The 25,055-nt window shown below is 39.3% G+C and overlaps 1 protein-coding gene across 1 annotated transcript in view; it reads left to right on the forward strand.

Moving 5' to 3' along the window:
- The window catches only part of LOC124283480 (kinesin-like protein KIN-4A), a 37,625-nt gene extending 12,570 nt beyond the window's left edge, over positions 1 to 25,055 (forward strand). The window contains 16 exon segments of the mRNA XM_046719547.1: positions 8,314 to 8,496; positions 10,546 to 10,658; positions 13,194 to 13,311; positions 13,825 to 13,921; positions 14,577 to 14,694; positions 16,432 to 16,708; positions 17,076 to 17,146; positions 18,178 to 18,412; positions 19,709 to 19,841; positions 21,351 to 21,468; positions 21,471 to 21,551; positions 21,635 to 21,647; positions 21,773 to 22,497; positions 22,500 to 22,717; positions 24,050 to 24,134; positions 24,470 to 25,055. Coding sequence (XP_046575503.1) covers positions 8,314 to 8,496; positions 10,546 to 10,658; positions 13,194 to 13,311; positions 13,825 to 13,921; positions 14,577 to 14,694; positions 16,432 to 16,708; positions 17,076 to 17,146; positions 18,178 to 18,412; positions 19,709 to 19,841; positions 21,351 to 21,468; positions 21,471 to 21,551; positions 21,635 to 21,647; positions 21,773 to 22,497; positions 22,500 to 22,717; positions 24,050 to 24,134; positions 24,470 to 24,714 — 2,830 coding nt within the window. The 3' untranslated portion in view covers positions 24,715 to 25,055.

Genomic DNA, 25,055 nt, shown 5'->3' on the forward strand with positions numbered 1-25,055 from the left:
TTACATTTCCATACTTTGGCTGCAATTAGTAAAAACATCTTTTCAGTTAATGAATAAGGTTTTCAGGCTTTTCATAAACTGTCCAAGACTGTCCAAGGGAGTTAACTGACAGTAAAAGTCCAGATTCTACCCTTGCTGACCTTGGCAAGGTGGTGCAGTCGTAGCACAGCCAGGGTCTCTTTTGAGTTATGTCCCTATAAATGACAGATCAGATTTCACCTTCCATATCTCTTGCATTTGCTTCAAATAAAATAGCAGAACCCAGTCAAAATGATCTGATAAATAATCAATTGGTCTTACGTCATAAAGTGCATGAAGTCATGGTGACGTGCTTCGTGACCATCGCAGTGTTGTGTTTGGGAGCCTGATCTCTTCGGATGGTTCTTCCAACATAAATCACTTACTTTCAGCATTGGTGTATGTTAGCGATTTCATCTTTAAACTAATTATCCTTGATTCAAACTGTGCAGGTTCATAGGTTTATGTACCATATGTTTGTACAGTTCATGTGTTTTGACAGTACAAGTATCCCTTCCTACAAATACTCTGCAAAAAAAAAGAAACACATAAGTAAAAACATTGAAAATATCTGCCTGAGTTTGCTGATATTGATGCGAAATGAATAGCAGATATGAATTTCTCATAGTTTGGACCAAAAATACTGAAAAAATGGGTGAAACTCCAAAAAAATGCAACCACTTGGGAGCGTGACGGCCAAACACACCAGCATGTAATGAACATGCAACTTGAATTGTTGGGCTATGAAAATGATTGGATTTCATTGGTCTGTCATCACAATTGTACAGTAAGTGAAAAAGTGAAACCATGCCATGATAGGTATCTGTTCGAGATCATTCTGACTGATCATCATCATTGTCAATGTCAGTAGTGTTAAGGGCACAGAGAATGGCCACAACAGCGATGGAGACAAGTTTGGTTTAGTGATGAGTTGCATATTTTGGTTCTCAGTATAGATAGATGTTGTGTATGCTTAAAAGTGCATACTGGGAGTGAACAGGTTTGGTGCGGGAGTGTAATGATGTGGGATGTCATCTGTTTTACCAGTGGAACAGACTTGGTACAATGTAACAGCACAACATTACACAGCTGAAATTCTTTAACCACACATCCTTCCCATTATTCATTAAGCAACTGTCAATCTTCAACTTGACAACGTCCAGACTCACACAGCAAGATAGACAACAGACTTTTTGAGTAACGTAACTCATATATTTGGGATTATACTTTCTTGGTAAAGTTCAGATTTAAGTACTTTTTTTGGTTCAAGTCCCATCTGGGATTCGAACCCACACCCTCCGAGTCAGGCACCTACTTGCCACCATACAAATTCAGTCGTCTCAGTAAAGTACAGATTTGAGCACTTTTGTTGTTGGGTTGAGTCCCATCCGGAATTCGAACTCACACCCTCAGAGTCAGGCAGTCACCTGCAAGGTATTTTAAAATCCCAACATGAATGATACTTGCACCACTAGTATGTGATATGTTTATTGTGTTGATGGGTCATTACTCTTCATAATGATGCCACATGCTCAATATGCCAGGGTTGGACATTTCAATTTGGCAGGCCCATTTCTGGTGTTCCATGCCGTGATATTGCTGGAGTATTGCTAACAGCAATGTAAAACTAAACTCACTCACTCAGTTTGGCCGAGAGCTGTGTAAGCCTTAGATGATGTCTTTGCATCCTCACATAATGTACCCCACATGGTTGGCATACGTCATCGTATCCCAATTGCGTAGATCAATGCTCATAATGTTGATCACTGAATTGTCTCGCCCAGACTCGATTATTTTCAGACTGCCGCCATATAATTGGAATATTGCTGAGTGTGGCATAAAACTAAACTCACTCACTCACATGGTATAAGTTGACCCTCTGCAGGTTTTATTATGCTTCATGTTGTGTAATCTTTGTCATTCATCCTTGAGAACAGCACTAACATATATTCATATCAGATAACCATAGAGTTAATCTCTGCCAGTGCCCTTAGTTTGTTATCAGGGCAGTGTTTCGGACAGTAATCATAGTGCAGAGGTGACTGTAATTTATCACAGCCTGACTTCATAAGATTACTGATAACCAATATGTTGTCAGAGGTGGTTAATCCAGCATTTCATTATAAATTGTTATTCGCGTTACAACACATTTAACCCACATCTTGTATGTCATGAGTTTAGCAAGTGTTTGAATAGTAATTCAGTTATATCATCTAAATTATGTCTGGAAGGGGTGATATGGGTAATTTTTCCCAGGTACTGAGCTGATAACCACGTATCGTGCTGGGTGATCAGTATGAATCTTGGATTCAGCCCCACTAACACACTAACACTAGGACTACACAGTATTACTTGTATTTCAGTTTATCGTAATGCTCTTTTCAAAAGATACGTATTGCAAATTTTTTTCTGAGAACCAGTATATTGGGTAAAGAACATATATGAAGTTCTTGTGATCATCTTTATAGTTTAAATTAAAACACAAGATGGAATCCTTGACTATGCAACCTAGCTTTGAGATTCCTGTTATCAGAACCATAACATATTAGTTTAGGGACTTATGATGTAGAAAATAGGATTGATATGCACACTTAGTGTCACTCACTGTCAAACACTTAAGTTCCCAATACATATATATCGCAATACGGGTACCTGAATCACAATACTATAAATTATTTTTTTAAAAAGATGGAATCCTTGACTATGCAACCACAGCCATAACTGACACACTGTTGAAGGCACACATTCTGTACCTCCTTCCTTCTTATGTTATATAGAACATGGTAGATTATCACATACACTGCAACCTGGTTGGCCAGGACTTCTGTAATATGGAAACCCTTCTCTCTGGAAGATCGTGATTAATCCATTAATCCCGAAATTTGTTACTCCAGACAATTTCCCTTGAAACAGTGCTGTCCATATTAGCCATGTTAATAGGGTTCGACTGTAAATATCTTGAAAATGTGAATAGTCCCCATTGGTGTTAATGATTCCATCAATGTCACTAATCCCAAAGGCAACAGCAATTCTGTAGAACACACTGCAACAAGTTGACTTACAACAAAGAGAGGGTTTACAGTGAAATCCTTGCTCTGAAGCTCCTTTGATTGAAGGGACAATCCATTCAGACAGGGATTTTCTTAACAATGTTGAAATGAACACACTGTAGCCCATGTCAATGGTGAAAACAGCAAACATGAATGCTAGGATTAAGACAGCAAGAGGGTAGCCCTGTACAGTTGTGTTAAATATACAACACTTCACACGATGTGATTTACGGGCATGCTTTATATTGACTACTGCTCACACATAGGGGGTGATCAGGAGATCTAGTCTGTCACGCCTCCGTGTTAATCTCATTTATATGATTCTGTTATCTACTGCTATATCAGCCACGGATGACACTACGCTTGATCACAAGTACTGTCCAATCTCAAACTTTGGGGTCTACCTGCAAGGTAAGAATGTCAATGGAAGAGTAGAAAAATTGTCTGTTTTGTTTAATTATTAAATCATATTCTATTGGTTTGGAGTTTTATATTTACTTGAAAGGAACATCTATTCATTCATTAAGTTTATCAATTTTATTGCACAGAAGTTGAATAGGGTCGAGATAATTTGTGAGCATTATAGACAATCAGCAGATTGATCGAGATGGAGTTGTTGAGGTTAGGCAAACCAAATGTTCTGGGCCTTGTCTCATGTTTCATATCAGAGTTTAAAAAAGTAACATATAATGTTGGATTCATTTATGATTCGTAAGATAACATTAATATATAGCCATCATTTATTTCATCAACTTTTATTGCATGTATCCATTTCACAGATCAAGGACTTGTTAACTTGTTAAGCTATAGAACAAATACATTTCCAGACTTTACAGAACAGATTATTGGGTCCCCATTAAGTAGTAACCTGAGGATCATGCTGTGAGAACTGTACACATGAAAATGAACAGCAATACATTGTGCTGTGTAAAATTGATTTTGTGATAAATGTACAGATATGTTGGGAGCCATGCATTACAACAGCACTGTGTCCAAGTCAGTGCTGTGTGGAAAGGGGCAATAGTGAGTGAACACATATAATTCTCCACACAATCTCCATACCTTGTGTCGCTTTTAGCATCACTCACTGTTATGTTAGGACTTGCAAGTAATTGCAGTTTTGGGGGTTTTTTTATTTTGGGGGTGTTTTGGTTGTATGTTTGTTTCTTTTTGTTTTGGTTTGGTTTGGTTTTTGTTTGTTTTTTGTTTTTTGTGTGTGTTTTTTTGGGGGGAATGGTTGTTTTTATTTATTCATTTTATTATTTTGGGGGAGTGTGGGGGTGTCCTTGAGGCCTTCAATAGTATTTGAATTATTAGTAGTTATTATATAATATAACTTTGAACTTAAGGCTTATGACTTTGACCCCCTCAACTCTCAGGGTAATTTTTGAACACTGATTTGGATCAAGTTAAATTCATTCCACAATAGTCAACAAAGTTTTTTCTCTTAGTTCTTTTATTAACAAGGCTTGAAATGGTATCACAGTGACATTTATCACTGTCATTCAAAAGCTTAGGTTTCAAACAATCTACATGGTTTCTTGTAGCATAGCACATTTTATTACTTTTTCATGGTAATCATCGAATCCTTCAACATTGTACAAGATCATGTTGTAACATGACATACTTGTTGTTATTGTATATATTACTGTGGTATACAGTCCATCGTAATAAAAGATATGTATTATGTTCTGCTTGTCCGGGAATGCCTAATAAGGTTATCTGATATCAGGGTAGAGCTATGAAGAGGGTAATGGCCCAGAATTAATTGCCCTATTTTTCCCCCTGCCAATGAATAATATGGTCGGTTAGCTGCGAGATTCATCAAGTCAAGAAAATGTTTTTATCCTTATCTTTGTCCATTCATCCATTGGGGACATATCTGTCAGAGACATTGAGATGGATTTTCCTATATTTCATCATGCTGGAATAAAGCTTCCTCTACATGCTGCAGTCTATTGTCATTGCCTGACACGGAATAGCTCATTTTTTGTAAGAGTATTTATTTTCATATTTCAGCAAACCTGAGTTTGGCATACATGAGACAGCTGCATATATTTACCCTTTTAGTTTTAGATCACCTGGTTTTGTTGCATATCTAGGATTTACTGCTCAGGAAACGTTAAGGGTACCATTCCATGACAGATTAACTTAGTGATAGACAGGAGGAATTGAGTAGCCCTGAGTTTTAGTGGAAAATAATGAGTAGGATACCTTGTGTTGAGGTGCCCACAGGAAATATGTGATAAGAAAATAAGTGTAATATAATCACTTGAAGACGTTTAATCAGGTTTGTATTCAGACTGTTGAGATCGCCTCCGTGGTGTAGTGGTTAGAGCGTCCGCCCAGAGAGCAGAAGGTCGCGGGTTCGATCCCCGAACGCGTCATACCAAAAGACGTTCAAATATGGTACTTGTTGGTCCCTGCCTGGCGCTCGGCATTAATTGGTACAACAAGGACTGGTCGGCTCGAAGTCAGTATACTGTGTCTGAGTGGGGTATTCATGCTTCACTGCGGCATGGTATCTCAGTGGGCTAGCACTATAAAACCAGTTTCAGTCTGGGCTAGCACAAACAGCCGCACATACACATACACACGCATGCACGTCGTCATATGAGCGAAATATTCTCATGCACGACGTAAAACCCAATTTCACCTCACCTCAGACTGTTGATCTTCTTCAAAGATAGGTATTTTACACATATAAAATAAATACTGTTGCACAAGAGCACTCGTTAACTGAAATGCACTCCTTGTTTTGTTTGTTTTGAACATATTTTATTCATGAGAAAAGGATTAGAACACCGTCTCCGTAGTATTTACATGATATTATTTACATGTAAATGCACTCCTTACCATGCAATCATAGAGTAAAATGATTTACGGTGCTTATAGTATTTTCATAAGCACAGTACCTTCTTTAATACATTCGCAATAACAGATACAACATTATAATAATTCTTTTGTCCCCAGGCTTGAACTGTTACATGGATATGGGAATGGATTCTGTCCTTCAATTCTCTAATTTGTTTCCGGAACAGTACAAAGAGAACATCCATTTCTTGATAATATTTTGACCAGATTTCTCTACAGCAGTGACCTGGGACCTTTTTGGAATTTTGAAACTTTATATATTTTTTGGATTTCATGATTGAAAAATTGTGAGTTGTGTATGTTTCTGGAGCATAACTCAAATGTAGTTCAGTAAATCATGATCAGTTTGTACAGATATCAGCTTAGCAACAGCTGGCTGTGCAGGTGCTTGTATGCTTCTGAGTACTGGAGTGGATCATGTAGGATTACTATCATACCTTGCAGTCGCCCTGGGATCAACATGCTTGGGTTGCTGGGTATTGCATGATATACAGGGACAGTGACGATCATCACTAATCACTGTCTGCTTGACAGATTTCATTCTTCAATTAAGGAAAGGGACATGGGTGCCCAAGTTGTCAGTTTGCCAACATTTGTTGTGTAGAGTTGTTTCCCTTAGATATAGCAGGATCCTTGGTTTGTAATCACCAGGTTTCATGAACGTGTTGATGTGTGTCATTTCATAGTTTCCTCACCATTAAATTTGTATATTATGACGTAACTGGTGAATTCACTCACCAATGGGGCAGTGGGTTAGCTTAGTGGTTAAGTGTTAGCTTGTCATGCTGAAGACCTGGGTTCGATTATCCACATGGATAAAATGTTAGGAGCCCATTTCTGGTGTCATGAAATTGCTGGAATATTGCTAAAAGTGGTGTAAATCCCAACTCACTCCCTCAATCACTCACTCATTCACTCACCAATAGAACTATTTGATCCCCTGAATTATCAATTCGGCCTCTATGATAAGAATGTATTTCTCTGTCAAAGAACAAGTTGTTACATAAAGTAGACCAAATGCTTTAAACATCGAAGCAAATGGATAAATTAGGGACTTAGGGCAGTGGGTAAGTTCAGTGGTTTGCCCATCACACCGAAGACCCAGGTTTCATTTCCCACATGAGTACGATGTTCACCATTATGATATTGATGGAACATTGCTAAAAGTGGTGTAAAGTCATACTTATTCACTAACCCAGTCTGTCTACATCATCTTATTAACACTAAAATTTAGTGAAAATTCTGGCAGGGACAGCTTGGAGCTGTCTGCTGTGTTCTGATTGTGGTTGGTTGTTGGAACAGTTGTGCTTCAAATATGTCAACCCGGCTTATTGTTTGTTATTATTGGGAAACATTGTGTGTCTTTGTGTGTCATTGTTTCTTGTGTTTCATAGTGCAATTGTTTCATCATTTGTTATTGTTATGAAACATAGCATAGCTCTTCGAAACTTGGCGTCCTGGGGAATATGTTTTTGAGAGTCCATTTCCAAAATTGGGAGTCCATCAGTTTGCATGAAATCAATGGTCATGGATCCTTCCATGATTATGTTATAGTAAGTGTTACTTTCAATATCATTAGAATAATGATTGTACATACAGAATGTTTATATTTTAATATGGGATATCATACACATGATATTAGTTTGGGGGTACTTCATCAAATTTCTGGATAATTTCTGGTCAGATATGCAGGAATCATGCGTCCCGTAAAACCCTGTTGTGTATAAATGCATTACATTGCTTTTCATTCTTTGTTGTTCTATTTCATTGTGATACTGTCTGCCATTCCTTGCTATTGTGCATCTGGTATAACATTGCATGTCATAGTGTAGTGTTGTTGTTATGGCTATCATATGATGGCTATTCAGAGAGGTATTTATATAGGCTTATAGCCTGTTTACCAATCCGTTCATTAAATAATGAATAAATATTGTTTAAAACGCTATCATTGTATTTCACTGTGTGTCATTGTGTGGATGGCTATTTTCACTACTTGCCACTGGTTTGCCCTTCCTCTTTACTCAGAGGTGTGTATTTGCTATTATACGGATAATGGAAATGTATGACATGGTGGCAAAACTGAAACTGAAATTAACTTGTGTTATGATGTTAATTTGTTTGTCTGTTGTTTTAATGGCACACTCAGCAATATCCCAGCTAATAGGTGGCAGAATGTAAATAACTGAGTCTGGACCAGACAATCCAGTGATCAACAGCATGAGCATTGATCTACGCAATTTGGATACGATGACACATGCGACAGCTAAGTCCGTGAGCCAAACCTGTTAGTCACCTCTTATGACAAGCTTGGGTTGCTGAAGCTAGTGTTATGAACCTTCTATTACAACAAATCGATGTATTGTTTGTGCAGGTCTAAACTCCACCTGGTGGACCTGGCAGGGTCAGAACGGGTAGCCAAGACAGGAGTGGATGGTCAGCAACTGACCGAAGCCAAATCCATCAACCTGTCACTCCATCACTTAGAGACAGTCATTATCTCCCTCCAGGCAGACAGTGGAATAGACAGGCAGCGCACAGCACAATCACTCAGACAGTAAGTACCATAACTATCCACTGTGGTGAGCCATAAGTAGTCCACCATAATTATCATCCTTATTGTCCCTTAATTAACAACCATAATTATCAGCAATTAACAGCAGTGGTGTACCTTATTTAACAGCAGTGGTGTACCTTAATTAAAAAACATAATTATTGGCCATGTTGTACCTTGATTAACAGAAATTGTGTACCTTAATTCAAAAAACAATTAACAGTCATTGTGTACCTTGATTAAAAACTGTAATTATCAGCCAAGGGGTAGCTTAATCAAGAGCTTTAATTATAAGCCATGGTGTACCTTGATTAACAACTATAATTATCATCCTTATTGTACCTTAATTAACAACTATAATTATCAGCCATGTTGTACCTTAATTAACAACCATAATATATTATCTGCCATTGTATACCTTAATTATCAACCATTATCTTTGACCAAACACAATGGTATACCACTTATGTCCATCACTGAATAACATATTCTCTGGTCATTCAAGATGGAATAATATGGTTTAATATAGAAATCATATGAACCCTTGAAAGTCATTTACCAGTAGTCCTGTAAGATCTTATTTCATGCTCCAGACAAGGGCAGTGGGGTAGCCTAATGGGTAAAGTGTTCGCTCGTCACGCTAAAGACCCAGGTTGAATTCCCCACATGGGTACAATGTGTTAAGCCCATTTCTGGTGTCCCCTGCCGGGATATTGCTGGAATATTGCTAAAAGTGGCGTAAAACTAAACTCACTCACTCACTCATGCTACAGACACATTTTTTAAATAGCCTGCATCATGACTTAACTTGCCACAACCACATCAGAATCAAACACAACATTCTGAACAGCAAGTAGGCTTAAGAATATATATGTCAGGGTAGAGACTGCAATCTGGTAGAATCGGAGATTCTACCAGTAGAGATTGCGATCGGAGTCTCTACCAGTAGAGACTGCGATCGGAGTCTCTACTGGTAGAATCTCTGATCCTACTAGTAGAGATTGCAATCGTAGTCTCTACTGGTAGAGACTACGATTATATGGAATAACCTATGCAAGCAAGTGCAAGCTTATGCAAGCAAGTATAATAAATGGGGATAATGTTTTCCTATTATTTGCCAGTTATAATTGAACTTATTTATTGTTATCTTGTTAACTTTATTTGTTAAGTCTGTTTTGGAGTAAGGTATTTTGTTTTTGTTTTTTGAGTGGAGTCCAAATTTGGCAGCTTGGTCTCATGATGTAAATACAGTGTTACAAACCATTTTTATTTTGTATTTTTGATATTGTTTACAGTGAGGTGTTAAATGTTTGTTATCAAAGTCTCAGTTAAAAGTAGATGTATTTCAAAACTTATGATCAGTAATTGTTATAAAACACTGCTTTCCAAAGAGGTGGGGAAATGAAAAGCTCGCGTCATTCTTGAGGCAATGCTAGACCTGGGCTGTTAGTTCACATAACTTTACTTAAGGTTAAGTTTGAGTACATATTGTAATTTATTGTTGTTTAAAACTACTAAGTTTAATGTTTGCCAGTTAACTGCTCAGTGCTGAATAAATACCTGACCTGCCTCACTTGGACCTGTTGTTATTAAACAATTACAGTTGATCTCTTGATGAAAGAAGTTGACTCCCAAAAACATGTCCATGACTCCCTCTCATGACACCAGGGAGTCATGATGACTCCTAAATTTTTATGCATAGGGCAAACACTGATTATGCAATTGATTTTGCTTGTAATCAGTTTTGTAATATATGTATATATTGTAATATGATCTCTCAAGTCACATTTGTATTTTAGTCCTTAATATATCTGTAGAAGTGGAAACAGTCTAGTGTTATATCTGAATAAAATGCATAGTACTGTTCAGAAAAACTGGTAGAGACTCCGATCGCAATCTCTACTGGTAGAATCTCTGATTCTACCAGATCGCAGTCTCTACCCTGACATATACATGTAATAAGAATTTGTTGTAGTCTTGTATATTTATTCCTATCACTACGTTAATATCGGTTATCATGTGTGTACATGTTTGTTGTCCCATCTTCTCCAGATTCAACTCCACTCCTCAGCTGAATCGGCCATACACTGCTGATGATGCTCGCTCCCCAAAACATGTGCCGTACAGGAACTCCTTGCTTACCATGGTCCTTCGGGACAGTCTGGGTAGGTTGCTTATTGTGGTCCTCTAGGACAATATGGATAGGTCACATCCTTTGTTCCTTAAAGGTCACATGCAACCAAAAAAACAAACATTATTAAAACACAATTATCACTAATTCATGACATATAATATACATTGCAGGGGTGAAAATAACCCATCGCCCGACGTCCGAGTCCAGTGCTTTTTTCTGTCGGGCAAGCAAATTTGTATATCACTCTGTACCGGTGTCCAGTTGACTTTCCAATGTTAATAATGTTGTTTATTTAAAAAATTAACAAGAAAACAGCCGGTATAGTGGAAAAATTATCAGGGCAAGTGATTTTACATGTGTCACTGTACCGAAGTACACTAAAGTTATTTCCACCCGTGCATTGTTGATTATGAAAATACAAATAAACAATTATAAGTGTACAATCGCAAATGAACCCAGTCAGAGCGTGGGCGGTGGGCGTGCACTTAAGTGTAACAAAGGCTTTCATTGGCTGGTTCATTTGCCGATACACTCAGGGCTCTTTGTGTGTGTTTGGAGATGGGTTTTGTAAATACATGCTCATTTTTTGTGAATAACATTTTGCAATCAACAGACATCATAACATGTCGTATACAAGAATCACACCTGCCTGTGTAACTACATAATGTGACAGAGACAGAACTCGGGTGCACGAGCCATAAATCAATGAGTTTTGTTTATGGTGTATAGCCTGATATGTGTTGCAGTGGTCAGTGATCAAAGTTGTGTATTGCATATTGTCATTAACAGACAGGCAGGCAGACACATAGGTGTCAATAAAACAGACATTGAGTTTTGTCTGTGACAGAGGCACATCTATATCACAGTTAGAAATTCTGACAATGCTAAATAATGATGTTGCTTTTAAGTATCGAACTGAGAAAGTGACTCGGTAAGAAGAATGTGTGGTGAAATAGTTAAATGAAATTATATAAACAGTTAAATCAGTAATCTACTGTCATAACATATAAAGAGCTCGCACCTGTGAAATATCAACAAAACATTAGAAAAATAGCTCACATCAAAGCCTACTCCAAGTACTCACCGCCAGCGAAGGTTTTCCGTCTTGAAATGTCGAACGCCTCACTTGTTGACACATTGTTGAGTAGATCTAGATCCTTAACAAGGTGTTTTTTATGTAACGAATAGATTATTTACTATTTGTTGTTTGAATACACAACCAAGATTAGACTACTCCTGCTCACGGCCTTATAATCCAGACATCCCGCTTCCAAGCTGCACGAATCTATTCACTGCGTGTTTGAACTCCAATTTTGGGGTGTCATCGCGTTTGTTTTCAACTTTATAAGTTGAATTTGCATTTTTGATAATTTGTTACTGTATGTCTGTACCGAAAAGTATCAGAATCTGCAAAGTTGTGTTTTGCGTTGCATGTGACCTCTAAAGACAGTCTGGGTAGGTTGCTTATAGTGGTCCTCTAGGACAATGTAGGTAGGTCACATCCTTTGTTCCTCAGGGACAGTCTGGGTAGGTTGCTTATTGTGGTCCTCTAGAACAATGTAGGTAATTCACATCCTTTGTTCCTCAGGGACAGTCTGGGTAGGTTGCTTATTGTGGTCCTCTAGGACAATGTGGGTAGGTCACATCCTTTGTTCCTCAGGGACAGTCTGGGTAGGTTGCTTATTGTGGTCCTCTAGAACAATGTAGGTAGGTCACATCCTTTGTTCCTCAGGGACAGTCTGGGTAGGTTGCTTATTGTGGTCCTCTAGGACAATGTGGGTAGGTCACATCCTTTGTTCCTCAGGGACAGTCTGGGTAGGTTGCTTATTGTGGTCCTCTAGGACAATGTGGGTAGGTCACATCCTTTGTTCCTCAGGGACAGTCTGGGTAGGTTGCTTATTGTGGTCCTCTAGGACAATGTGGGTAGGTCACATCCTTTGTTCCTCAGGGACAGTCTGGGTAGGTTGCTTATTGTGGTCCTCGAAGACAATGTGAGTAGGTCACATCCTTTGTTCCTCAGGGACAGTCTGGGTAGATTGCTTATTGTGGTCCTCTAGGACAATGTGGGTAGGTCACATCCTTTGTTCCTCAGGGACAGTCTGGGTAGGTTGCTTTTTGTGGTCCTCTAGGACAATGTGGGTAGGTCCCATGGGTAGGTCTGCTGACTGTGGACCTCTTGGTAAGCTTTTAACCATGGTCAACTGTCGCAGTCTATGTAGGTTAATTTTTCCCTCTGCTTAAGGTTATGCTCAAGGTCACTCTGGGTAGGTTGCCTGCATTCTGCATACACTACACACGTTCTACATACAAAAACAACTGGTCTCCAACCCTTGGAAACAAGTTTCAGACATTGAACCAATTTCTGTTCAAACGAGCCTGTTTCTACTTCTACCCTGTGCCAGCCATTTTAAATGGGATGTAGTGGCCTCATATTTGAAAACTGACAACACAGGATTTTCAAACTATTTGCAAAAGTTAATGATTTAACATAAACAGCATTAGCTTTCACTATCTGACTGAATTATTTCTGATATGAGGTATTTCATGTTTTGACACTGTGTTACAGGAGGTAACTGTCAGACTGCCATGATTGCTACCATCTCCCTGGAAGTACAGAATCTCGGAGAATCTTTATCAACCTGCCGCTTTGCACAGAGGGTGGCCTGTATCGCCAATCATGCCATGTGAGTAGACACACATAAAGAAAGCAGTTCTTATCCAGTTGTGAAACACAAGAAACAGACATTATTATCCTGCCCAGCTTGGATATACTCTGTTTTGCACCTCTCATTTTGATAAACGACATCCAAACCCATATAAATACACTCCTTTTAACAAATTTATGAATATTTAATTTCAATCAATCACAAACAAAGACTTGTGTTCATGAAGGGATACAGTTCGCTTCACTGAATATGCAAGTGAATCATAACAGTCCTGGTGTCATTGGATTTCCTTATACAGGCTCAATTATTGACATACTGATGTAATATTTCTGGAGTTTAGCAGAAAAAACAAATCAGTAATATGTAATATTCTTGGTACAATACTAGTGTGTTATTTAAGCAGGTGATAAAATTAATACATAGATTTCATGAAAAATGTCCAATATTTCTCTGAGGAAGCTGTTTATACCTTTTCTGCTGGCATTTCTCTGTATGTTAATGTTGTATTGTATCTTTACATTTTGCTTACAGGCGAAATGAGGAAATTGATGATCGCACTCTGATCAAGAGACTGAAGAAAAGAGTTGCTGAACTAGAGGCGGAGATTGCCTTCATGAGACTGAACAAGGTTAGAACACAAAACAGTTCCGTCAAGAGTTAGTTATGAATGTACCCAGTTCCATGCATGGGATTCTTGGATAGAATTTTGCCCCCAGCAACATATGCATTATTGTTCCGCAGAACGGGCGACTATGTATTCAGCAGCGTCTGTCCGTACGTCCCGATTCTTGTTAACGCGATATTTCATGAACTGTTGTACCCAATGTCTTCATATTTGGTGACAGACTACATTTGGGGATAACACAGACACCAAGTGATTTGGGTGATCTTGACCTTATCTTCAAGGTCACCACGACACTTTGACCACTTTTCAAACTTATGTAAACGTGATATCTCATAAACCATTGCACCCAGTGTCTTCAGTTATGTTGACAGCCTACATTGGGTGATTGTGCAGACACCAGTGAATTCTGGCATCTTGTATGTTAGCATAAAACAAAAAGTAGTAATTATGTCATGAATAATCCAATCCTTAGGGGCGGGGACATTACCATATTAGTGGCAAACACTTGTTTTAAAAATGAAAATAGTCTTAGTTTGCATAGTTCTTTTCTGTGTTAGGTTGACTTTTTATCATTGGAGTAATATTCTATTCATTGTGGTCAATATCTCCGCAAGAAATGTATTGGTTACTGTTACATGTGTTTTGAATTCTGTTCCAGGATACTGAGTGTACAGATGAAATGATGAGCAGCAAGTTAACTGATGAGGACAAATTACACTGTGCACGGGTTGTGCATGAATATCTAGGGGGTCGTCTCAGCGATCCAGTTACAGCAGGTAGATCACACATAATATAGTGCATGAATATCTAGGGGGTTGTCTCAGCGATCCAGTTACAGCAAGTAGATCACACAAAATATAGTGCATGAATATCTCAGGGGTCGTCTCAGCAACCCAGTTACAGCAGGTAGATTACATATAATATAGTGCATGAATATCTAGGGGGTCGTCTCAGCGATACAGTTACAGCAAGTAGGTCACACATAATATAGTGCATGAATATCTCGGAGGTTGTCTCAGCGATCCAGTTACAGCAGGTTGATCACATATAATTAAGTGCATGAATATCTCGGAGGTTGTCTCAGCAACCCAGTTACAGCAAGTAGATCACACATAATATAGTGCATGAATATCTCGGAGGTTGTCTCAGCGATCCAGTTACAGCAAGTACATCACACATAATATAGTGCATGAATATCTCGGAGGTTGTCTCAGCAACCCAGTTACAGCAGGTAGATCACACATAATATAGTGCATGAATATCTCGGAGGTTGTCTCGGGCAGTCTCACTGCTCCTGTCACGGAAGAGAGATCATGTTCTGTGTAGTACATGAATATCTTCAGGCCATCTCACTAACCTTGCACCCACAGCAGCCATGTGATGGGTAATACAGTAGCATTGTGACAGTATGCAGAGGAGATTTTTTTATTAACACTGCAGATTTTTATAAACTGGAAACTGGCTATTTCTAGGTTTTCTACATTTAATTTTTAAATTCTGAGTTGAGGGTAAAATAAGTCAGCAAATATGAAATATGAGGTTGAGGTAACATTCAGCAACGCATTGATAAAATGATCAACAGTGTTATAATTACTTTTCCACACTGAAATAGGAGTAACATATGTTATATTTGGGATTACACTTTCTTTGTAAAGTACAGATTCTAGTACTTTTGTTGGATTGAGTCCCATCCGGGATTCGAACCCACACCCTCAGAGTCAGGCACCTAATCGCCAGCACACAAAGTCAGACGCCTAGACTGCTCAGCCACCGCGGCTTCCACAAAAATGGCATTGTGTATTTCATAGCTTTCGGCCGCGGGAGCCGTGCCAGTTAACACTTATCAGAGGGGTACACAAAGTCTGCAGTCTAGACTACCAGCTGTCCGACTTCCATTTTTGTGGAAGCCGCGGTGGCTGAGCAGTCTAGGCGTCTGACTTTGTGTGCTAGTGATTAGGTGCCTGACTCTGAGGGTGTGGGTTCGAATCCCGGATGAGACTCAATCCAACAAAAGTACTAGAATCTGTACTTTACAAAGAAAGTGTAATCCCAAATATAACATATGTTACATTTGACCACTTTCTAAATGGCATTGTGTATTTCATAGCTTTCGGCCGTGGGAGCCATGCCAGTTAACACTTATCAGTGGGGTACACAAAGTCCGCAGTCTAGACTACCAGCTGTCCGACTTCCATTTTTGTGGAAGCCACGGTGGCTGAGCAGTCTAGGCATCTGACTTTGTGTGCTGGCGATTAGGTGCCTGACTCTGAGAGTGTGGGTTCGAATCCTGGATGGGACTCAATCCAACAAAAGTACTAGAATCTGTACTTTACAAAGAAAGTGTAATCCCAAATATAACATATGTTACATTTGACCACTTTCTAAATGGCATTGTGTATTTCACTGAAATAGGAGGTTCACGCTTTTCATATTGTTAATAAGTTATGGCTATTGTCAGCCAGAGATGTGAAATCAGATTTCATCAGAATCAAGCAGAATCATTTGCATTCCAGGCATTACTGATCCCTACAAGTTCCGGGAATGTCTTCGTCTGCTAAAAAAGATGGTTCTCAGTGGCTACTTCAAGTCTGGGTCCGGTTCCAGTTCCGGTTCTGGTTCTGGTTCTGGTCCTGGATCAAGAAGCAGTCCGGGGAAGGGTCAGAGGAACTACAACAGGAGGCCAGATGATAACTCCGTCCAGATACTACGCATTGACCATGACAGCACCGACATTGGCAACTTCACATGCGACAATATGGATGATGTTAATAACAATGCAGATATTACCAGGTACCAGTAACTACCATTTGTTTCAATGTAGGTCTGAATTGTTTTATGAGAATGTTAATGGTATGCCATATTAAATATCAAATTACATTGTATATCATAAACAAACTTATTATCAAACACCTTAACTATTGTACTCAAATATTTTGTTGCTCTCTTTGAAAATAATAACCTGAACAAGTTACAAAAGACCCACAACTGGAAGGCTGTGTGTTGCAAAACCAACCAGTCATGATTGCCCATAGTCATTCTTTGAAGTAGTATGCGTTTAGCAGATTTTAAACACAAGTATTTGTTTAGACTTTGGTTGAAAGGTGAGGTATAGAACCACTGTGATGTTGCACCTCCTGTTTTTCTCTTCTCTCTTCAGTCCTCCCATGAAGCCAGGCCAGGCTTGGGGTGCGAGTCCATTGCCAAGTACTCCAGATGTTAACAACAGAGGTCTGTAAAGTACATAGCAATGTGTTACAATGTCTTACATGTTCCTATGCTCAACTAATATGAAACTAAATTCACTCACTCACCATGGTTACAAAACTAAAATTATCAAACATAAAAGTAAAAATTCACAAAAAATGTATATAATCATGGTGACAGTTATTTTTTTATACAGCCAGTGGTAAATATCTCTCTGACAATGAATTTTATCCTATCTCAAACTGTGCATTATGTCAATCCTAAGTGGAAACACCTCACTTCACCTGAACATATCCTCTCTTACATAGCATAACCAGGGTTGAAAATACATCAGAAAGATGTAATGTTTCAAGTAAAATTGATATTTTTATACTTATCCTGATGCATGATCTTTTGCTTATCTCCCTTTCCCTTGCGAATGGTAGTGGAACACTTGAATCCCTTGAAGTTCCCGAAGCGGTCGTAAAAATACACTTACCCACGAGTTACCTCCCTTTTGCCCTTTCCCGCGCAAACAGTCATGTGACCAGCCTTACTTGACAATAAATATATTCCAAGGGATTTTTTCTTATAAGTCGGACAGATTTTTGTCCAGCAGTAATTTGGCATTCATATTTTTATGGAAATTACCTATCTAGATCTTAAAACATATCGAGTAGAATGCATTTCTTTATAATAAGATTTTCACCCACCAACTATCAAAATCAGATAACCTAAATGGCCTTGCCCTATCTATTATCATTGGTGGTACTGTTGACTAAGATTCCATATTTGCTGAGTAGTGGCCCATATATCACATTCAGCCTCGTTAGGTTTAGAAACATTACATCTGCATTATCAAGCTGACATACCATGTATTTGAAATGATATATTTTTTTGGAACAGGGGGAATCCAACTCTCAATAGCAAGACAATATCAGTATTTCAGTGAAATAGTACAAGGCCTTTGGAATTTATCATTAATGGTCAGCAAGCTCAAACTTTTGGTATCAGTAACATCATAATGCAGCAGTCATATATCAAATGAAAAGTCACCTTATGCTCCTGACTTTCAGCGAAGAAAGGTACAGATTGGACCTCCCCGCACCGGCCAGCCACAGCAGACTCCATAACCAGCAACAGCGTCAAGTATACATCACCATACGAGCGGAAGCGTGAACGTGAGATCCAGCGTCTAAGTCGCCGGATCAACAAGTTGCAGTCGAGCTACGAGAGCAAGGAGAATGAGCTGACTGACCTCCAGCAAAACGTGGAGCTGCAGGAGCTGGAGGTCATGGAGTCAGGGCTCAAGTGAGACATAGTTTTATGATCTCAGTTGATATGTTTATCCATTTAATTTGTGGTTCCACAATCTGTGATTTCATTTGATCTGTTTTATGTGTCAAACATTTAAAGGTTGTCATAGTTATTCCTGGGATCTAGTGAGATACAGATTTAAGACCACAACTGTGACAGATTTTATGACAGCTTCAGTCAATTAGGCATTTTAACTGTTTTCTAGCATGTTGTTAGGTGTCTGTACTCATCCTGGCTTGTTGTTAGGTGTCTGTTCTTTTCCTGAAGTGTTGTAAGTTATCTGTACTTATTCTGAATCGTTATTAGGTGTCGGTACTCATCCTGGAGAGTTGTGAGGTGTATACTTATCCTGGAGTGTTATAAGGTGTCGGTACTTATCCTGGAGAGTTGTGAGATGTCGGTACTTACCCTGGAGTGTTATAAGGTGTCGGCACTCATCCTGGAGAGTTATAAGGTGTCTGTACTTATCATGGAGAGTTGTGAGGTGTCGGTACTTATCCTGGAGCGTTATAATGTCGGTACTTATCCTGGAGAGTTGTGGGGTGTCTGTACTTGTCCTGGGGTGTTTTGAGATATCTGTACTTATCCTGGAGAGTTATCAGGTGTCTGTACTTATCCTGGAGAGTTGTGAGGTGTCTGTACTTATCCTGAAGTGTTATAAGGTGTCGGTACTTATCCTGGAGAGTTGTGAGGTGTCTGTACTTATCCTGAAGTGTTATAAGGTGTCTGTACTTATCCTGGAGAGTTGTGAGGTGTCTGTACTTATCATGGAGTGTGATAAGGGGTCGGTACTTATCCTGGGGCGTTGTGAGGTGTGTACTTATCCTGGAGTGTTATAAGGTGTCGGTACTTATCCTGGAGTGTTATAAGGTGTCGGTACTTATCCTGGAGAGTTGTGAGGTGTCTGTACTTATCATGGAGTGTGATAAGGGGTCGGTACTTATCCTTGGGCGTTGTGAGGTGTGTACTTATCCTGGAGTGTTATAAGGTGACGGTACTTATCCTGGAGTGTTATAAGGTGTCGGTACTTATCCTGGAGAGTTGTGAGATGTCGGTACTTACCCTGGAGTGTTATAAGGTGTCGGCACTCATCCTGGAGAGTTGTGAGGTGTCTGTACTTATCCTGGAGTGTTTTGAGATGTCTGTACTTATCCTTGATGCTGCGAGGTGTCTGTACTTATCCTGGGGCGTTGTGAGGTGTCTGTACTTATCCTTGATGCTGGGAGGTGTCTGTACTTATCCTGGGGCGTTGTGAGGTGTATGTTCTTATCCTGGAGTGTTTTTCTTCAGGGCCAAGGTGGAGGTCACCAAGGATCAGGTCAGCCACCAGCAGGCCTATGTCAGTCAGCTGCGGGACACTGAGGCTGACCCCGAACTTTTGGAGCAGGAAAAGCTTGTCGAAAGACAGCTCAGGAAGAGACAGGTGAGATGTAGTGAGAGAGAAAGGGGGTAGGGGAGTGACAGGCAGGGTAACAGAGGAAACAGGACAAGTATTAAGTGGGGTGGAGTATGTGGAGAGACAAGTGGAATATGATAGTGAAATGGTTTCAAACAGTACAATACAATGTATTGTACTGGAGAACACTCAGCCTATTTTGAGAGCTCCACAATACGTGGAACATGAAGTTAGTATGATTTAGTATGATTTCAGTGTAAACTGCATAATACCAGGCCCCGGGAACATGAAAAAATCTTAAGTCTAAAATTTGCTTAGCACAAAAAAATCTTTAATCTAAAAAAATTTGCTTAGCTAAGATTTTAGATAAGAAATTGATGTACTGAATGTAGTACACCATGTTTTAAACCCTTAAACAAGCATTAGAACAAACGTAGGCATAACTGCAACATGTACTCATGCGCGGATCCAGAGGGGGGGTGCGGAGGTGCGCACCCCACCCAAGAGTGTTCCAAATGTACTACATGTTTTATGCCCAGGGTTCCGAGGATTGGGGTGCACACCCCCAAACGAAAATCCTGTATCCGCCCCTGTGTACTTTAGTTCCTACCATGTGCAATATTCACCATTCGGACCAATATTACAGTCACATAAACTCACATTGGGGAACTTTGTACTGGAATAGTTTGGTTCACGGTGAACAAAACATAACGTAAATATAGCGTCCGTATCCACAACAAATTCTCTCCAAATGATCTGAGTTACATTGACCTAGTGTTAAACATAGCGGAGTAATGCCCCCTTATCTTTATATGTGCATGACCTCTCTGTCCTCGTTTGATGTCATACAAGACAATCCATTTTCGACATTTATTGTGAGTCATTTTTTATGTTTAACGTTACGCATAAGCAAATAAACCCATTTCACATACACTTATGTCATTCAGATATCAGGCTGTATTTTCTGCGCTCACACTTTCCGTAATGATGCCGAATTAAAAAAAACATAGCATAGTGCTTTTATCGGTGCACGATCAAAAGTGGAGAAAACTTTAAGACTGAAAAATGTACATGATCCCCGATTTAAGACAATTTGTTGGGACTTAAGATCAAAATGAAATTTGTGCAATTTTTAGACTTAAGTCACTTTAATGACCCTGGGGCCAGGACTCACAACCTTCAGTTTCAGAATTCAGGTATAAGTTTTGGTTGGATTTGAATTGCATGTACATAGATGCTCATTGTATCAGTCCCTGGTTTTTAGTGGGATTTTTTGGTGTGGGGGAAGGGGGGTATTTGATTATTTACAGACCACTGTCATATAGTTGGAATAAGGTTGACCGTGGCAAAACACACACCCACGCGCGCGCACACACACACACACACACACACACACACACACACACATAATATAAACAGATACATTCACAGAAACAAGCACTAATTTATTCACTGATTGATGGAGGGAGTTATCTCCCCTTGACTAAAAGTAAAATTAAGTTTACATTTTCTCCTAAATTTCTAATTATTTTTCAGGCAAAATTTGAGACGAAGATTGAAGCTATAAGGCAGAGGAAGATTCAGATTCTAAGAAAAGATGGGGAATCCCCAGAATTACCCAAAACTCCTACTAAAGTGTGCATTGAGGAGAAGTTCGCCAGTACAAGAAGCGTGATGGTTCCCTAAATACACGTCAAGTGTTTGACATGCTAAAACAGGAGGAAAAGAAGAGAGAAGGTAACAATTATTACTATTTCTTTCCAGCTTCAGGAAGCAGTAGTGAAAGTTGACCACTTTTGGTCATTGCTCATAATATTAAGCACCATTTGGCTTGTTCTATGGCTGAAATTTAACAATAAACTGTGATATTGCCAGATGTTTATGACTAGAAGTAGACACAATTCATTCACTTGCTCACTTCCAGGAATGGTCTTGACATGTTGATTTTTACCTGACAGGCTCAAACAGAAATCGAACGAGAAGATTCCTGACAGTGAGTCGCCAGCTCGAGAGGTGGGGAAGCTGCCACCAGACATAAACTCCGAGCTGAAGCAGATGATCCGCCAGTCACATGACAAGGAGCAAACAAATGCAGACCTGAATCACAGTGATCAGAACAGCAGAAGAACATTCCATAAAAACAAAACTCATGTCCACAATGATTTTAATGGATCTGGTCTAACTGAGGATGGTCATGAAAGAATTGACAACCTTGAAAAGAAAGGATCCAGAAGCAATGGTGCTAACACGGAGAAGAATAATGTTAAAGACAATCAGGTTAATTCCAAGTTGAACTCAAGACCAGTCTCAGGGAAGAGCTTCCAGTCTGTACAATCTATGACTGTTCCTGATGGTAGCTTCTACACCCAGAGGAAGTCGTCGTCAGGTGTAGCTTCGCGGTGGGCCTCAGCATATTCCACACAGCCATCCACTGCTGAAACGCGACCAGCTACTGCTGATACATCTATGGTAAAATCCCCGCCTGATGGGCTTTCATTAAGCAGTCTTTCACAAGCCATTAACCCAGACTTGAATCCTGTGTTTGAATCCAGTGATCTTCCAGGGAATAGCATTCCCAATGAACGGTCTTGCCAGAAGAATGACAAACCCTTTGCGACCTACATGCCCAGTGAGTATGTGTATGGAATGGCTAATGGGGACGAGTTTGATGCCAGGAGGATGGGGTGTCATCCAAGACCTTTGAGACTGCATTGTCTTCCATGTTAGATAAGGAAGAGACGGTTCACTACTCAGAGGAGTATTACAACCAGTTTGCTCGGGCAGGCAAACGAAAACATGGCAGCCCAACTCGCAAGCAAACATCTCGTAAACATGGCGATGTTGACACAAGCAACACTGATGACGCAACAAAGATGCTCATGGCATGGGGTCCTGAGGCTAAGGTAGGTGCTGAAGTATTCACAACTGTTTTTCAGTTTCTTGTAACAGTTCGCCTGTGAACTTTGCTTGACATCCAAATCATGCATGGATGGGATGGTGCGGTCCGTGCGTGCGTACATGCATGCGTGTGATTGTTTTTAATAATAATTTTATTTTAAGGCCAGACCAATTTTATTTCTTGTATTTTTTCAAGAATAAGAAAAATTGTTTTTAATTTTCCCCGCTCAATAAATAAAATCCATATGTGTTTTATTGGCCAAAAATGTAAACTTACAAGAAAAAGTTTTGAATTGTTTTCCCCACATACACTTCATATATTGCCAGAAGCAAAATACTTTTAATATTCAGAAGGAATATTACTTTAACTGGTGATTTTATTAATATATTTTTTTCCCTCCTGCCTTTAGGTTTTCTGAGGATAAAAATCTGTAAAACAAGATATAAAATTGGTCTGGCCTAGCTTTATGTGTCATCATCACACCCCACCCTAGCCATAAATTAGGAACAGTCCCTTAGATTGGGATTTTCATATAAAGTCCTTAACCATGTGTGCACATATGTTTAGTGCTAAATATCTTATTATTTTTCACTTGTTGTTAGACTAAAGCTGTAGGAAAACTTTTTTACATGAAAATATTGGTACTAGTATCATTTCATGGAACTGTGGCATCTGAATTACCATAAAACAGTGCTTGGCACCCAGTGTATGAAGGGCAGTTTGGTACAGCTTCATACAGGATTACTCTGTCTAGTTCATGTCACTGTCATTCAATATTCTTAAGGTGGGGTAGTAGGTTTTTGTAGAAAACAGTGTTCTGCTATTGGTGAAATGGAGAACTAAACACTTTATTTTCTCTCAAGATTTTCAATGTACCCTGCCAACAATTATATGTTCGAAAAAAAATATAATATTTTTGTGAATGATATGATATTGTTAGAATAAATATTTTCCCACACGTTATTCACCATTTCTAGTGAACAGAGGTGATCAAATCTTTTCACCTAATTATAAAGCAGCATTCAACTGAACCAACTTGTCGAAAGTAACTCTTGTTTCTAGCTTCCAACTGTTTTTCTCAACCAGTCTCGAAACCCAACAAAAAGATAAGGCCTTTCACTGACAGGCGAACTTGCAGTCCAATACAATGTTTCTCACGGACAGAAAATCGTTAGTGGATAGTTGGGATCGTGACATGAGTGACAGAGGTGAAGAAGTCACTCCTGAAATTAAGCAATGGCAGTGGGAACAGTCAAAATAGTATGCAGACACAATATGCTGGGTGACAGAGGATGTTCCATGACTTGTTGAGTCACAGTTCTATTTATTGCTCCAGGGATCATCTGTTGGAGCCAAACTTGCCATGTTCCTGGAGGACATTTGCAGCACCCCAGACACCAGAAAACACACAGCTCACCATGGTAACTCATCTTCCATACTGCCTCTAAATTGTTGGTATAAAAAGATTGTTATGTGGCCATAATAAATCAATAAAAAGGGTTTGATAAGCACCTCAGACTTTTTATGACATCATTAATTACTTGTTAAAAAATGTGTGATAATTATTGACAAAAATACGTATACAATGTAGTAACAACAGTTAATTACATTGGCTCAATGGAGGACAAGTATGTAGGACATATTTCCGGCAGTAAAGAGTAAACAACCCACATCTACATAGTTAGTGAGTGATTATTGTTTAACTATGTACCAGGTTTGTTAGTGTCAATTAACTTTAAAATGTTCCCCCATACAGACAAGGAGTCTTCCAAGAAAAACTCCAGCGATCGCTTTACAAATCGTCTGGAGCAGTTCCAGTCTTCCCCTGTACAGAATGTTACCAGTAGTCGCCAAAAGATCAAGGCTCTGCCGGACACGGAAAGAGAGTCCGCCTACATGAGCAAGGCAGAGACAGAGAGGCACCGTATTGCCAAAATCAGGAAAGCCCGTCAGGCGGCAGAAGTTATACAAAAAGCCTGGAGGAAGCACCATCAAAAATAATCCTGGCAATCCAAATATTATTGCACAAAATTGATTACTGAACAAGTTAATGTGAGCAAAGATGACACTGGAAAGTGTGATGCATGTTTTGATATTAAGAAAGCGTGTTATGTTATTTGACAGGACAGTTAGTTTTGGAATTCTGTCATGCTAATTGGGCTCAAAGAAAAACTATTATGCTGCATGGTTCCAGGGTATTTATTAAAATATATTTATTATAATGGACTGAAAGTTAATAGTGACAGAAAAACATCAGGTGTTGTGAGACCATTGGCAAAGACTGTGAGGTCATGTGGTATTATTCAGATGACACACAATGACACACCCTACACAAGAAGTAA

This window comes from Haliotis rubra, unplaced genomic scaffold, assembly GCF_003918875.1.
Source record: "Haliotis rubra isolate DU_JTF1 unplaced genomic scaffold, ASM391887v1 Scf1093, whole genome shotgun sequence".
In the NCBI taxonomy this organism is placed as follows: domain Eukaryota; kingdom Metazoa; phylum Mollusca; class Gastropoda; order Lepetellida; family Haliotidae; genus Haliotis; species Haliotis rubra.